We start from the raw sequence: 14,739 nt of genomic DNA, 5'->3' as shown, positions 1-14,739 counted from the left end.
TTCAGTCACCCCCGGGGGGGGCTGGGGGTGGGTGACGGACCCCATGCGCCGCCTGAGCCCCCTGCGAAGGGGCCACGCCGCTGTGCAAGGGCCAGCGAGGCTCAAACACAGCCCTGGGGGGGCAAAGGGACCCACCCAAGCACCGAGGGGCCAAAACACGGTTCACGTGGCCACCGCGATGCCAAACGCTGGTGGCCGAGCTGACCTGCTGCTAGTCCGTGAGTCCGTAGGCCGGAGCACGGCCTGGCTCCAGCTCCGCAGCACTAGTCCTCCTCCTCTGAGTCCCTGGCCTTCTCCTTCTCCTTCTTCTTCTTCTTTTTCTTCTTCTTCTCCTCCTCCTCCTCGTTGTCAGCCTCTACCGTGAGTTTCCTTTTCTTCTTGGGCAAGGCCTCTTCCTCCAGCCCGTTCTCCACCGGCTCCGAGGCCTCCTCCAGCTCCTGCTCCGATTCGGCCTCTGCATCCTGCTGCTTCTTCTTCTTCTTCCTCTTCCTCTTGGGCTCCAGGTCGTTTTCCTGAGGGGAAGCCCAGGCTCAGCACGAGCCCCACACCCCGCTTTTCCCTCCCCGCTGCAGGGCTGGGCTCCAGGCCCCCCACCCCAGCCCCCTCCCTCACCTCCTCTCCTCCGCGGCCGCAGCCAGCGCCTCCAGCCGCCGTTTCTCCCTCTTTTTCTTCTTTTTCTCCTTCTTCTCCTGCTTCCTCTTGACCTCAGCTACCACCTCGCTCGCCTAAAGGAAGGAGAGAGGCAGCTCCTCAGGGGGGGACATTCCCAACCCAGGACCTGTCCCTGCAGCCCCGGTCGGATCAGCCTCATTAAATCAGTTTGGTTTTCCCTCCACGGTGGGTCAGGGGGAGGTTTGACATCACCTCCGACCGCAGGGCCCTGCCCGCCGCCGCGCCGCAGCCTCACCTCCACCACCGCCTCCTTCATCACCTCCAGGTTCTTGCGGGGCGGTTCCCCTGTCTCGTAGAAAGCCAAACGCTCCTCCACCTGCTCCCGCAGCTTGTCCCCGAAAACACTGGTGGGGACTTCTGCGGGGTGTGTGGGGGGCGGGGAAGGAAAAGAAAGAGCTCAGCACCCCCAAAATCCCTGCCCGCGCCCCACCCGGCCCCCCTGCCCCACTCTGCTCAGCAAACAAGTGTCACCATTCACACAGTGAGATGCTGTTGACGAAAAATAAAATTCCATCATGGCAGAAGCCCCCCCCAGGGTCGCATCCCCCCCCGCCGCGGCCCCCACGCACCCGAGAAGCAGTCGATGCGCGAGGCGATGGTGCATTTGTTGGCCAAATAGCGGGAGATTCGCCCCTTGTTCTTGGCGGCCGCTCGCCCGATGAAGGTGGAGTGGAAGATGAGGCCGTATTTGGGGGTGTTGCCTCGCGTCTTCAGAGCCCTGCAAGCGGCCGGCGGAGCTGTTGGGAGAACGCCCGGGGCCAAGGGTCCCCCCCAAACCGGAGCTGTCTTCCCGTCCCCCAGCCCCGCTAACCTCTGGGGGTGCCCGGGGACGACCCAAAGCCACGGTGGTCGCTCAGAGGCTGGGGGTGGCTGATCACCCGCGGCCGGGGGAGCCCCGGCGCGTCACAGCCAGCGCAGCCCAGGGACCTGCCATCACCGCGACCACCCCGCGGCGGTACCTGAAAAGGGCTTTCTCGGCCCCCAGGATCTGCACCGTCGAGGCCGGGTACTTGGCCAGGTTCGTCAGGCTGCCGGCGTGGGAGATGAGGCGGGCGCCCACCTGGGGAGGAAGAGGATGGACGGGGGGTGGGTCACAGCTGCCCCCTGCCCCTGGGAGCCCCCGCGCAGCCCCCCCCGGCCGGGGATCAGCAGTGAGAAGTGTCAGCAGCACGGCTCAGTGGATTGACAGATTCACTCCGACATCATCTCTGCGGCACGGGGGGGGGGGGGGGGGGGGGGGGACGGGACCGGGGTCGCACACGCCAGCAACTCACCACCTCCCCGATGAGAGCCGAGAGGCTGGGCGCCACCTGGCTCATCTTGGAGCGCAGATATTCCTGCAGGCCCTTGCGGTACTCGGACAGCGAGATGACGCGGCTGGAGAAGCTCTCGATGTTGATGAGGTCAAGGGGGGAGATGTCCATCCCTGGAGAGACGAGGAGGGGTGAGCAGGCGGGACCCCTCTCGCCACCCTCCCCGGGAAGCGCAGAGCCACCCCCCTGCGTCCCTGCTCACCCATGGAGGAGCGAGAGGCCTCGAGGATGGCCTGAGCCTTGGCGCCGTCCATGACGATCTCCTCCAGCCCCTCCAGGCTCTCCTCGCTCAGCTCCTTGCGGTTCCCGATGAACTTGGCCAGCCGGCAGTACGTGTAGTTCTCCGAAACGATCTTGATCAGCTCGGGGAAGTGGTACCCGTACCACTCGCTGCGGGGAGGGCGTCAGTGCCGCGCCATGACCCCCCTCCCGCTCCCACGTGTCCCCCCCACCGGGCACGCGCCGGCCGGGCACTGTCACCGCGGCCGGGACGGCTCCTTCGAGGCGCTTCTCTCCCTCCCCGTCCTGTGCAGGCGGCTGGAGCAGCAGCAGCCTGCGGTAAGCGTGGGGAGACGGACCCACACCCCCCTCCCGGCCCGGGGACAGCCGGCTCACCGCACGCGCATGGAGAAGGTGTTGATGTCCTTGTCCAGCTGGTCCAGCAGGCTGATGGACTGGATAATCATGTTGTCCACGCGGTTGACATTGAACTTCACCTTGGCCCGCGAGTAGCTGTGGCCGAGGCCCAGCTGCGCTTTGGAAGCCGACTGGGCGCTGAGGCCCTTCACCAGCGCGTGGAAGTGCAGGCGGATCCCTGCGGGGACCCAGCCGTCACCCGCGGCCCCGGGGGGGGCCCCGTGTGTGTGTCCCCACCCCCCCCCGGGGCTCCCTCTCCGCCCCCGGACTCACCCCGCAGGATCTCGGCCACCACCCCCCCTGTCTGGCACTGGTACCCCAGCTCCTCCAGGATGGCGGCTCCGATCTTGGGGTCGGCGACCCCCAGCAGCGCTTTTTTCTTCTTGGCCGGCATCGAGGTCTCCAGGAGGAGCCGCAGGTCCTCGTGGAGGATCCCTGCGGGAAACCACGGCGGGGGGGTGTCAGCGGTGCCGGTGGCGGGGGACACCCCGCCCCCCCCGAGCGCCCCGCTCACCCTCAGACACGGCGTTGATGTTCTCCAGGGCGCTCTGGGCCGATCGGAAGGGGGCGAAGGCCACGAGCTTCACCACGTTGTGGAACTTGCCGAGGGTGAGGACGCTCTCCTCCACCTACGGGGGGACGGGGGGGCCCGGTGGGACGCGGCGGACACCGGCAGGCCCGGCCCCCCCCGCCCCCCGCCGTTAGCCGGGCGCGGCCCGTACCTGCGGCAGCAGCAGCCCGATCTCCTCCACCTCCCGCACGGCGAACAGCGCGTACCCGGCGGCGTGTTCGAACAGGACGTGGAGCAGCACCTGGTACCGGGCACCGATCACCGGGGGCTCGGGGCCGCGCGCCCCGCTCCCACCCCGCGCTCCCCCCGGCCGGGGCTCCGCGGCGCCCCGAGCCCGCCCCCGACCCCCGCGGGCCCCGGCCCGGCCCGATGCGGGCGGATGCGGCCCGGCCGACACTCACCATCTTGCTGCCGCTGCTGCCGCCGCCGCCACCGCCCGGAAATGGCGGCCACCCGCAGGAAGCCCGCCCCCTCCACTCATCGACCAATCCGCGGCAGCACCTCCGCGCTCCGTGCCAATCAGCGCAGGCTGTCCTCGACGGACCCCCCTCCCCACCAATCAGCGAGAGAACGGGGCAGCCCCGCCTCCTTTTGCCTCCGCTACCAATCAGGCCCAGGAAAGGCCGCAGTGTCCCGCCTCTTCCTGTCCATCCGTCCAATCGGCGCCGCCCGCCCCTTCCCGCGCGGTTCGCACCACCGCCTCCTCCCGCCCCCCGCGGCCGCACGTGGCTGAACCGCGCCCCCCCCCCCCCCCCCCCCCCCCCCGGTGCCCCCTCGGTGTCCCCCAGGAAGACGCAGGGCCGCGGGCAGGTTCAGGGCAGCTTTATTCGAGAGCGAGAGCGCGGGGGGAACCCTGGGCCCAGCCCCCGCCCCGCAGCGGCCCCACGGACGGGGCTGGGGCGGGGGGCAGGGGGTGGGGGGGTCTCGGGCCCTCCCGGTGCAGCCCAGGCCGCGGGGGGGCTGTAGTGTCTGAGAGCAGCGGCGGGGGGAACCCCCGGCGGGGCCCGGCTCCCCCCAGATTGCGAGGCCAGGGAGGAAAAGCAGCCGGGACCCCTCCGGGGGGGGCTGCCGGGGCCCCGGGTTAGCGCCGGGCCGGGGCAGGGACACGCAGGGTGCTGGGGGTGGGATGTGCGATGACCCCCCCAGCCCGTGCCGGGGGGGGGCGCCCGGTTTAGGAGCCGAAGTGGGTGCGGAGCTTGTGGAGCAGCTCGGGGGTGAGGAGCAGCCGGTGCGCCTGGCTCTGCCCCGGCGCGCAGGGGAAGCTGACCCGGCCGTAGCACGCCATCCCCTCCTCCTGCTCCCGCTTGGCCTGCAAGAGCCGGGCAGCGCTCACCGAGAGCGGGGGCAGCCGGGCGGGGGGGCCCGGCCGGCCCCTCTCCCCCCTCCCAAAGCCCCGCCCGGCCCCCCCTGCCGGCTGCTGCCCCGGGTCTCACCTTCAGGAAGGAGGAGGACGGGAAGATGCCGAAGTTGGAGGGGACGGTGGCGCCCAGCTGCTGCTGAACCGTCTCTCTCATCGTGTCATCCTGGGGGGGTGGGGGTTAGAGCACAACAAGGTCACCTCGAGCACGATAAAGTCACCTCAGGCACAAAGTCACCCCCAGAACGACAAGGTCACTGCCGGCACCACACTCCTGCCCCACAGTTTATCACCCCACTGAGCCCCTCACTGTGGCATCAGGCCCCGAGCCCCCCACCGAGCCCCTCAGCACCCCACACCCCCCGGGATGAGGCACAGGGGTCAAACCTGACTTTGTCTAGGAATTGGGTGGGGGCAGCACCTCACCCCCCACAGCACCCACCAGCAGCACCAGCTTTGGGGGTTCATTCCGCCCCCCCCCCCCAGCCAGGGAGCACAGGAGGGCTGGTCCGGGGGTGCTGCCGGGACACCCACGCCCCCACGCCAGCCCCTGGCCCCCGCAGCAGCCAGGTGCGGGCGGCGCGGGGGACGTTTCCTTACCCTCAGGGTGTCGATGCTGTTTTTGAGGGCGCACAGCCGGGCCGTCTGCTCCAGCAGCCGCGCAGACGAGCTCCTCGCTGTGGAGGACAAGGGGGGCGGCTGTGAGAGATGCCGGTGCCGAAGAGCCTGAGCCACGCTGACCCCGAGCAGCTTCGGGGCCCCCCAGGCGCTGAACCGGGGCCACCCCGTCCCCAGAGACACCCTGTGGAGCCACGAGGCCGCTCCAGGCCGCGCAGGGAAGGCTGGTGAGCGGGAGCAGCCCGAGATCGCGGCCACCAGCGTGCGGCCCTGGCAGGCAGCTCTCAGCGGGCGGCTGGAGCAAACCCCACTCTGGCTGCACAGGAAGGAGGTGCCGGTGCCCCCCATGCCCCGGGGCAGAGGGAAAAGGCTGAGGTTGCTCAGAGACCCCTCGCTGCTCCCCAGGGGTGTTTGTGTAGGACCTACCCGACTTGGTCTGCTTCATGTCCACAACCTTGGCGTTGGCGCTCATCTGGTAGAGGGTTTCCAGGAGTTGGCTGGTTTTGCGATACAGCGTCTGCGTGGCCAGACCTTCTCCCTGCCTGTTCTTGGGGAGGGAGACCTTGGGCACGTGCAGCGGCGAGAGGCTGGCCAGCTCCACCTTCATCTGGGCTCCCTGGGGCCGTGGGGAGAGAATCATTAGGGGCAGAGGAAATGTGGTGTAAAAGCAGCAAAAAGAAGACCCCAAACGGAAAAAAAAAGGGCGTAAAACTAAAGCCAAAACCAGCAGAGGGTGGATCTCCGAAGGGTGGGAGCCGGATACCAGCGGAGGGCACCGGGGGAAGCCTTTGGGCAACCAGCCAAGCACGTGTGAGGCTCGGAGAGGGGCCACATTGGCACATCAGCACGTACAGAACCGCAACTCAGCAGCGGCCACGTGTGTGACTCATTAGGTTTGAGCCGTCATTAACAGCTTCACAGTCGTGCGTAATAATCTGCATAATTATATCTCTGTGCATTGGTATTAGCGGAACGTTATTCCGTTAATTAGATTATTTGCTGCTCTAGCAATTTTCTCACAGCACGTTCGTTAATCGCTAAACGCCTTCACCAGTGTGTCGGCCCCTCCCCGAAGTAGCCAAAGCCCCTTCCCCCTGAGCCACAGCTGGGCACCAGCCCCGCAGTGCTGGCGGCTGCGGTGGACTAAGCCCCCACCCCAGCGCTGGCCCTCCTGGCCCCTCAGGACACGACTCGGTCCCGGCCCTTCCCCGGGGCCGCGGGACGGGAAGGGCTCCACGCCGAGCCGCTCTCTGCAGGGCAGAGCCCAACGGCCTTTCGCCGTTCCTGTCTCTTTTCCCAAGGAAACTGGGGGTGCGGAGGGTCTGAGGTCAATGCTTGGGCTGGAGGATCTTCAAGGTCTTTTCCAACCCGGATGGTTCTGGGATTCTGTGGAGGGGGCCCGACTCTGCCCCGCGCCGTGGCACCGCGCTGCCCACAGCCACCCTGCGCCTCGCCAGGACCCGCCGCCGGGCCGGCGCCTCACCTTGAGCCGGTTGTTCTCGTTCTTGAGGTGCTTGATGGAAAGCTGCAGGGCGTCGATTTGCTGGAGGAGAAGGGGCGAATCCTTCACCTGGACAGGTCCTGAGCCGCCTCCTGGCACCTGGCCGGCACCGACACCTGCGGACGGGCATGAACAACCGTCAGCAACCAGTGCGGGGCAGGACGGCGGCACCGGACTTGGCCGAGGGATGCGCGGCTGCAGCGTGGGGGGAAGCAGCGTCTGCCCTCGTGCGCCCAGGAGCGACGGAGCCGTCACGGACCGCGCAGCACCTCCCGTCCTGCGCCCGCTGCCCGAGGGTGCGGGGCTGTGCCGGGCTCCAGGCACTCCGGGGCCCTGTCTCCCCGCTCTGTGCCCGTCACTCCCCTCCTGGGAGAGCAGCAGCTGCCAGCCCCTCGAGCGGGACCTGAGTCCTTCCCCCTGCGCCCCAACCAAGTCTTGCCCCAGGGCCCTGCTTGGGTGCTTGGGGGGCTATTTCCCCCCCCCGGCATGCACTTCTGGGGGCCGGAGGAGGCGGGGGGGCAGCGGCATGCTGGGGTGCAGTACCGTACCTCTCTGCTGTTCCTCTGTGGTACAAGGAAAGGAGCCAGAGGAAAGACAAGAAGAAGCAGAATTAAAGCCGAGGATCGAGTCTGAGAGGAGCCACCACGGCTGCTCGGGAGCAGTGACCCCCCCCCAGCCACCCTGCCAGGGACGTGGGGCTCCACGTGCCGCTGCCACCGCAGGGTCGGGCCGGGAGCCAGCGAGCCCCGACCACGTCCGTGGCCACGAGTGGCCCCAGCAGGACACACACATGCCCGCGACAGCCGCCTCTCGCCACGGGTCTGAGGGCCCTAGCGCTTTGTCCGAGCCCCCCGCGCTGGGACGGGGGAGCAGCTCCCGCAGACTGCGTGTGCCGCAGCCCCGAGAGCTGGGGTCCCCCCCCGTGCCCCCCACTCCCCACTCTGAAATGGGGACGCACTGTTCGGGACCCAGAACGCGCTGTCAGCGTCCCCAGGAGCCAGAGCTGTGGCCACAGTGATCTGGGAGAGGCCGCGGCTCTGCTCTGTGGCAGCCAGGAGTCACCCAGCCCAGCCCAGGACCAAAGGATCAGGGACGGGACACGGCGGCTCACAGCCACGCTGGGGCTGCCCCTGGTCACAGAGCCACGGGACACCCGAGCTCTCAGTCCAGGGGGCCACGCGCTGTCCTGCAGCTCCGCTCCTGCCACTGGGCATTTTTGTAGGGTTTTTCCTCTGGAGTGACGAGGTCGGAGCTCACCCCGCTGCAAGCTGGCATCAGGACCCTCAGTGAGCACCCGCCCCGCCCCGCACAGCTTCAGGAGAGCCCGGGGCACGCAGAGAGGTCGGTTCTCATTCTCCGGGCCAGCCAGGTCAGAGCGGCAGAGCCCCAACAGCCCATCTGTGCCCCGGAGGACGCGCCTGCGGGCCGGGCAGCGTGGCACTCGCTTGCCCATGGCGGCCAGCGCAGGCCCCGCCGCCAAGGGCCCCCCAGGCCGGCTCCTCAGAGATGCCGCCACCGCCCTGAGCTGCGGGACATGGCTGGGAGCTGCAGGCTCCCTGCGCTCCCCGGTCGTGGCTGCAGCCCGCTGGGGCTCTGGCTGGCAGCGGTTGGGCCATGCAGGCGGAGCAGCCAGCAGTCAGGGCGCCGTTCCCAAGCGCTGCTCACTCCGAGCTCCCGCACGGCCTCCAGGCAGGTGCCACACGGACACTGGGGGGGCAATTCCCCGCACAGCCCCCCGGCTCAGCGTCGGGAGGGCGTCCCGGGCTCCCTCCCAGCTGCAAACACCCCACGCCAGCTGCAGAAGCGTTCGAGGGCTCCGGGGACGCCAGTTACGCACCTCCAGCAATGCCGGACACGATGGAGGCAACTCCCGAGGCCGGGGCGCCGCGCAGGCCCTCGATGGTTCGCTTGGACTGGTTGTTCAAGCGCTGCTTCAGCTCCACCTTCTCCGACTCCAGCTGGTCGATATCAGCCTGAAGAGCGTCCATGGTCTCCTCAAACTCCCTGGGAAGAGCACACGGAGTCACGGGTGTAGCCGGGGAAGGGACAAGCGGGCCAGGACCCGAGAGCTCCCGGCTGTGCTCGAAGCGCCGTGCGGGAGGATGACCCAGGAGCCGGAGCCCCAGCAGCCTGCGCCGCAGGACAGCACCCGGGGGAAGGATTTACCCGTATTTATGGTAAATTACAACATCTGAACAGGACCTTTCCCAGGAGCCTCCACCAGCCCATGCTCTGCCATGCTCTGCTAGAACCTGCCCGTTCCCCTGTGGATTCTCCAGCCCATGAAGCTCCTCGCCAGAGACCCCCCAGCACCAGCCCCATCTCTCACATACTTCTCTTTCTTTTTGAGCAGCGTTTGGGTCTCATCCAGCTTGGTCTGTATCTTCTCCACGCGGTCATCGGCATCCTTGGACGCGCTGTCCAGCTTCTTCTCCAGGAGGCTGAGCCGCACGTTGGCTTCGCTGAGCTCCTCGCCCTGGAGCGGGAGGGAAGAAATCGGGGAGCTCCAGGGCCCTGGGGATGGGGGGCACCAAGCAAAGCTCCACGGGGCTCCCACCTTGAAATCACAACTCCAACTCTGCGCCCGGGCACATGCACCCACCACCCGCAACACCCGCAACACCCAGAACATTTCCTGGGGGAAAGGCCAGCCCAGTCCCGACGACAGGAAGATTTCCCCGAGCTCTGGCTGCAACCGGGCACCGTCAGCTCCGCAGGCAAGAGCACGGTGGTGACGAGCACAGCAGCAAACAGCTCCTCAGCGACCCCCCGGGAAGGCCGAGACCCCCGGAGCTGCTCACCTTGATCTTGAGGGACTTTTTCAGCTCTTTGATGACCGTCTCCCTGTCCTCCAGCTTGAGCCCCAGCCCCTCGGCATCGGTGATCTCCGCCCGAAGAGCCGCTGCCCGTAGGTCAGCCGGTGGGGTGGGCTGCGACGCAGACCAGAGGAACGAGGTACAAAATCAATATTTGACGAGGGATTTCAGTAATTACAGATGGGGCCACCCAGCGGGAGGGGAACCGTTCCCGGCTGCCCTGAAGCCTGCAGGAAGCTGCCGCCCCTCCCCGGCTCTCTGCCCGCATCGCACCTAGAGCCAGTCTCCTGCCCGGGGAAGCTGCAGCAGGACTGTGGGAGGTTACGGAGCAGCTCAGATGCCCCGGCTCTGCCCAAGGCCCCCGCCACAGCCAAAACCCACCTTGGTCTGCGGCCTATCCGCGTCGTATTCGCCCTCCTGCATGGCCGTGGCCATCTTGTTCATGGTGGCGATGAGGATGCTGCAGGACTGACGCAGGCACTCGTAGGGGTTGACACCCTGGGTGCCGTAGATCTGCAAAGGACGGGAAGCAAGTGGCAAGTTCCCCCCAGGCTGGGCTCATGCCACCATTACGGCCCCCTCCCGACCCCCCCACAATGGGCTGCAGGCCCCGAGAGGCCGCAGACCCTTCGGCGTGGCTGCGGGGGAGGACGGCGCAGAGCTGGGGACAGCGCAGCCCGCGGCGTTCTGGCATTCCCTGGCCGTGTTCCCGGGAGCTCATTCCCAGCCTCCACCCCGAGCTGCTCCCGGGTGGGTCCCGGCTTCACCCCGCTGCAGCAGGGAGCGAGGGGCAGTCGAGGAGGGGGTTCCCCACCTGCTCGCTTGCTTTGAAGGCCAGATCCTCCAGCTTCACAGCCAGCAGCCCCTCGTTCTCGGCCAGGGGAGCAATCATCTGCGCCCCGGCCGCGGCCACCTCCTGCAGCACGGCCACCACCCAGGTCAGGTGCTTGCGGCAGTCCAGCAGCGTGTCCGACACCTGTGTCGGGGGGAACAGGGCGCTTGGAGAAGGCAGAGACAAACGGGCTCTTTCCCAGCCCCGGGGAAGCTCCTGCCTGCACAGCGCTGGCCTCACCCTACTCTGAAGCTACTGAGGTTTGAAGTGGCTTACGAAGCCTCACTAGGAAGAAGGGAAACAGCAGGAAAGACAGAAAGAAGCTCAAGGCTGGAGGAGGTTGGGTTAAGGAGTCCACGTCTCCATCCCGACTACAAACACGAGGCCCACCGATGCTATATCCCATCTGTAAGTCGGTCAGAAGCTCAGCGTTGTCTCAGCATCATCATCAGGGACAGGGACAGGGACAGGACAGTGCCCAACAACGGCCTGTTTGAACACAGGTGCCGATCCCAGGAGGGGAAAGAGGTGCAAAGGCCAGTAGAAGTAGGGAGGTGACAGTCCCCCTGTGCTCTGCACTGGTGAGGCCACACCTGCAGTGTTGTGTCCAGTTTTGGGCACCTCAATACGAGAGAGATCTCGAGGGGCTGGAGCGAGTGCAGAGGAGGGCAACGAGCTGGGGAAGGGCCTGGAGAATAAATCCTGTGAGGAGCGATGGAAGGAGCTGGGACTGTTCAGTGTGAGGAGGAGAAGGTGAGGGGAGACCTCATCACTCTACAGCTCCCTGAAAGGACGTTGTAGAGAGGTTGGTGCTGGTCTCTTCTCACAGGTGATTAGTGACAGAACAAGAGGGAACGGCTTTAAACTGCAACAGGGGAGGGTCAGACTGGACATGAGGAAAAAATGTTTCCCAGCAAGAGTGGTCAGAGAGTGGAATAGGCTGCCCAGGGAGGGGTGGAGTCCCCATCCCTGGGTGTGTTTAAGGGCCGTTGGGATGAGCTGTGGGGGGATGTGGGGTAGGGGAGAACTTTGTAGAGTCGGGCTGAGGGTTGGACTCGATGATCCCGAGGGGCTTTTCCAACCTGAAGGATTCTGGGATTCTGTGAATACAGAACCGTGGGGTACAGAGAGTGCTGGGCTGTTCTTCAGTACCTGAGCTGGAGCCCTCAGAGAGAACCACAGAGCTGCTGCCAAAAAAGATGGATCCCAACCATTGCCATAACATTGATGAAAAAATCATGAACTTTAGACAAACTTTGTTTCATTATAATCCCAAAACACACCTCCTGGCTGAAGGCTGCCCTCCTCCAAGGCCGACCACCCCTCGGACACACCACACTGAGGCTGAGGAGGAGCAGGGGGTGTTACTGAGCATAAAAGATGATTTCTGGGCAACAAAAATTTGAAGCTTCCCCACCAAGGATCACAATGACCGACAGTGGAGCGCTGGCTGGAGCCGGGGCTGTTAGGACGTCTTGAGACCCACAGTGGTGGCTGTGACCTCTCCTTCTCTCTCTAAACTTCACTTCTAACTATCATGCGCCACTTCATGGGCAGCACAATAACGTTTCACTGTTTGATTGATTCAATCCCCTTTGGTGTCGGTCGCCTTAATTTTGCACTTTTGGGATCGTAGTGAATGAACCATCCCGATTCCACCAAGGGGACTGTGACCCCACCTTAGCTCACACCGTTTCCCCATGCGCCAGCACGGGCTGCAGCCATTACCCGCATTTGCCACCAGCCCAGTCCATCCCATAGCTCCCAGTCCGGGGGCAGCTCACCTGCTGCCCGAAGCCCAGCGCCGCGGGGATGCCCGGTGCGTCCGTCCCGGGCATGCGGCGCCTGATTTTCTTGCAGAACTGACGGATGTCACTGCACGAGGTCTCCAGGTCCTTGAGGAGGATGGCGAGGTCGGCCGCCTCCTGCCCGGCCTAGGGCGCAGAGAAAGGACCTCAGACAAATGACGGGGGAGGGTCACGGGTGAGGGGAGCCTGGCACAAGCCTGCGGGGCCAGCCCGGGCACGTCGTACCTGGAGGAAGGCTCGCAGGCGGCACACCTCCACCCCCATGCAGTCCAAGGCACTCTGGGTGAACTGCAGAGCACAAACACGGGTACATCAGCTTGGGGCAACACAGAGACGGGCGAGACGGCGGCTCTGGGGCACACGGGGATTTGGTGTGGGGCATTTCAGGACAGACCCTCTCTCCGAAAAAGGGGTTGGGGCATTCAGTCAATTTTTGCTTTACTCTGTGGGGCACAGGCTGTTGGTGCTACCCCCGAGAAGCTGGGGGCCCCCTCTCAGACACCAGGTTCTTGCTGCTTTTCTCTTTCTACCCAGATATCTGCAGGGCAAACGGCCCCACGTCGTCCTCCCCTTTCCCTGACCTCATGGCCTCTGTGCCCCTGCGGGCAGTGGGAGCTGGGGAGGAGTGACCGCGACGGGGAGAAGAGGCCCTTAACTCACAGCATGGTCTTGGGGCGCGGAGCACAACGGGCAAAGGCAGAAAACAGGCACCAAGGAAAGAGTCAGGTTATTTTTTCCCCGCTCACCTTGATGTGGTCGGCCAGCTGCATGGTGCAGTCCTCAGCCTGGTCAGCCAGGTGGATGCTGTACAGATGCTGCGTGGAGAGAGATCAGCACCCCTCAGATGTGTCCAAATGAGGAAATGCACAACAAACCACCCCAAACGTTGAGCCTCATTTTAAAACTCTCACGCTGACCCCCACCACAGCCCCCGTGACGACTCTGCCCCCCCAAAAAAGCCGGTGACCCTAAATTCAAAGGGTCAGCAACCCTGGCCCAGGGTGGGAGGACCACGTCCCTTCTGCCTGCGTCCTCCCAGGACAGAGCACACAGCCCCGGCTCACGTCCCGCCGCTCCCAAGGTGAAAAAGTGCTACCCACGAGCTTATTCGCAGCTGATCAACGTGTGCCACGTGCACAATGCCCCCAGGCCGCCGCGCTCGGCTCCGCGCACACACCTGGTAGTACTTGATGGCTTTGGTCAGCGGCTCCACGTTGACCGTCTCGTCCAGCTGGTCCTTGTGCAGCAGCTCGATCAGGAAGTCCAGCGAGCGCTCGTGGACGCTCATCTCGGGGTAGAGCATCCCCACCTTCTTGTAGACCTCCACGCTGCATTTGTTCAGGGCCCTGGGGAGGGAGCGTGGGCGCAGTCGGGCTCGGCTGGGATCACTGAGCACTGACCCCCCCAGGATCACCCACGGGACCCCAGGAGCGCTGCAGCCAGAGCAGCGAACAAAAACCAAAATTTTGGTAGAATACCAGAGTGTGAGAGGCCACCTGGGAGCCAGAGCTCCAGATCAGAACAACACCCGGCTCTCCAGGCCAGGAGCTGGTGCTGGAGGCGGGAGGAGGCTCCATGAGTCCATCAGCCAGAGCAGAGGGACCAGCCCGAGCCCCGTCCCCGGGAGCAAACCCCTCCCCAGCCAGAGCCATCCCGGTGCCCGATGGCATTGCCCAACGGCATCTCAAGCAACGCGTGCCTGAGAACTGGATCCCGCCACGTGTCAGTTCTTGGGAGGAAACCAGCAAAGTGAATACCCCAGCACAAGGCAATAAACGGGAGCCCTCAGCTTTTTTCTAGCCTAGCCACCAAAATCTCTTTAACTCCGGAGGGTCCAGGCCCCGCCGCGAGGCCACAGAGGTTTTCTGTGCTCCCCACGGTGGAGAGGGTGGGAGCCGAGGGCGAGGAGCAGGGCTGGGTACTCACTGTTCATATTTGTGCAGCGTAGCCTGCAGCAGGCTCAGGGAATAGACCAGCCCGGCAGCAAAGCTGAGCTGCTCTCCTGCCGCGCCCCTGAGGCCCGAGCGCTCCGCACAGTTTTCGCTCAGCTCGAACTTCTCCTGCGCCTGTTTGCTGATCAGTTCGGCCTGTCGGGGAGGGGGAAATCCTTCAGGGTCTGCCTGCGCTGGCTCTGCCCCGCCCCGCTCGGCCGCAGGCCAGCCAAACACCCCCCTTGCCCCCACTAACAAGAAGCAAACCCTTCCTGGAGGGATTTCTGCAGGGCAGAAGGGGGTGAGGGGGGACCAGAGCTGCGAGGGGCCGAGGCTCGCACACCAGCCCTGCCCTGACGGCGCCGTGGCTGAGGGCTCCAACCGCTGACTCTCCCGCTCCCTCCTCCCAGACAATTCTGGAAGTTCTCCAACAAGTAAACATTCAAAATCCCAAACTCAGCCAGGACAGAAAGAAAAAGATGTATTCGCCACCAAGCCGTGGCACAGCCACAGGCTCCTGGTCAGCCCAAACAGCACCCGCGGGTTTGAAGCCGACGCTCCAAGCGCCAGCGGCCCAACGCAGGAGATAAGCCCCAGCTCAAAGCTGCGAAGGATTAACAGAAGCTCTCGGCAAGGCGGGAGCCAAGGCCTGGCCCCCCCAGGCAGGTGGGGGCCGAGGCAGCC

General features: G+C 65.4%; 2 protein-coding genes and 2 non-coding genes across 11 annotated transcripts in view; all 4 read right to left on the bottom strand.

The window, feature by feature from the left end:
* Window positions 1-491: 491 nt before the first annotated feature.
* On the bottom strand, window positions 492-3,908 carry NOP56 (NOP56 ribonucleoprotein). Its single transcript, XM_074821689.1, has 11 exons — window positions 3,594-3,908; window positions 3,344-3,433; window positions 3,136-3,250; window positions 2,895-3,056; window positions 2,601-2,799; window positions 2,188-2,375; window positions 1,947-2,098; window positions 1,632-1,732; window positions 1,242-1,390; window positions 908-1,029; window positions 492-725 (listed from the first exon to the last, which is right to left on the bottom strand). The coding sequence occupies exons 1-11, from the start codon at window positions 3,594-3,596 to the stop codon at window positions 609-611; spliced, it is 1,398 nt and encodes a 465-aa protein (XP_074677790.1). The 5' UTR covers window positions 3,597-3,908; the 3' UTR covers window positions 492-608.
* On the bottom strand, window positions 799-869 carry LOC141923659 (small nucleolar RNA SNORD57). Its single transcript, XR_012623374.1, has one exon. It is a non-coding gene; the product is annotated as a small nucleolar RNA SNORD57 (small nucleolar RNA).
* LOC141923646 (small nucleolar RNA SNORD56) lies at window positions 1,122-1,194 on the bottom strand. The gene has a single exon (XR_012623362.1). It is a non-coding gene; the product is annotated as a small nucleolar RNA SNORD56 (small nucleolar RNA).
* Window positions 3,909-3,999: 91 nt separating the features above from the next.
* DCTN1 (dynactin subunit 1) overlaps window positions 4,000-14,739 on the bottom strand; it is a 72,003-nt gene continuing 61,263 nt past the window's right edge. For 5 of the 8 annotated variants that reach the window (XM_074821673.1, XM_074821674.1, XM_074821670.1 and 2 more), the window contains 16 exons: window positions 14,051-14,211; window positions 13,302-13,470; window positions 12,871-12,939; window positions 12,350-12,412; window positions 12,101-12,250; window positions 10,299-10,460; window positions 9,866-9,997; window positions 9,470-9,598; window positions 9,002-9,144; window positions 8,506-8,672; window positions 7,217-7,231; window positions 6,651-6,784; window positions 5,594-5,783; window positions 5,150-5,226; window positions 4,626-4,715; window positions 4,000-4,501 (listed from right to left, as the gene is read on the bottom strand). In XM_074821673.1, the coding sequence (XP_074677774.1) occupies window positions 4,364-4,501; window positions 4,626-4,715; window positions 5,150-5,226; window positions 5,594-5,783; window positions 6,651-6,784; window positions 7,217-7,231; window positions 8,506-8,672; window positions 9,002-9,144; window positions 9,470-9,598; window positions 9,866-9,997; window positions 10,299-10,460; window positions 12,101-12,250; window positions 12,350-12,412; window positions 12,871-12,939; window positions 13,302-13,470; window positions 14,051-14,211 (1,989 nt within the window). In that variant the 3' untranslated portion in view covers window positions 4,000-4,363. The remainder of the gene's footprint in view (window positions 4,502-4,625; window positions 4,716-5,149; window positions 5,227-5,593; window positions 5,784-6,650; window positions 6,785-7,216; window positions 7,232-8,505; window positions 8,673-9,001; window positions 9,145-9,469; window positions 9,599-9,865; window positions 9,998-10,298; window positions 10,461-12,100; window positions 12,251-12,349; window positions 12,413-12,870; window positions 12,940-13,301; window positions 13,471-14,050; window positions 14,212-14,739) is intronic. The other 3 variants (XM_074821671.1, XM_074821678.1, XM_074821679.1) reach the window with 1 other exon arrangement.

This window comes from Strix aluco, chromosome 4 (assembly GCF_031877795.1).
Source record: "Strix aluco isolate bStrAlu1 chromosome 4, bStrAlu1.hap1, whole genome shotgun sequence".
NCBI lineage: Eukaryota > Metazoa > Chordata > Aves > Strigiformes > Strigidae > Strix > Strix aluco.
The sequence above is the reverse complement of the archived record's forward strand: the minus strand, read 5'-3'. Positions and strand labels throughout refer to the sequence as shown.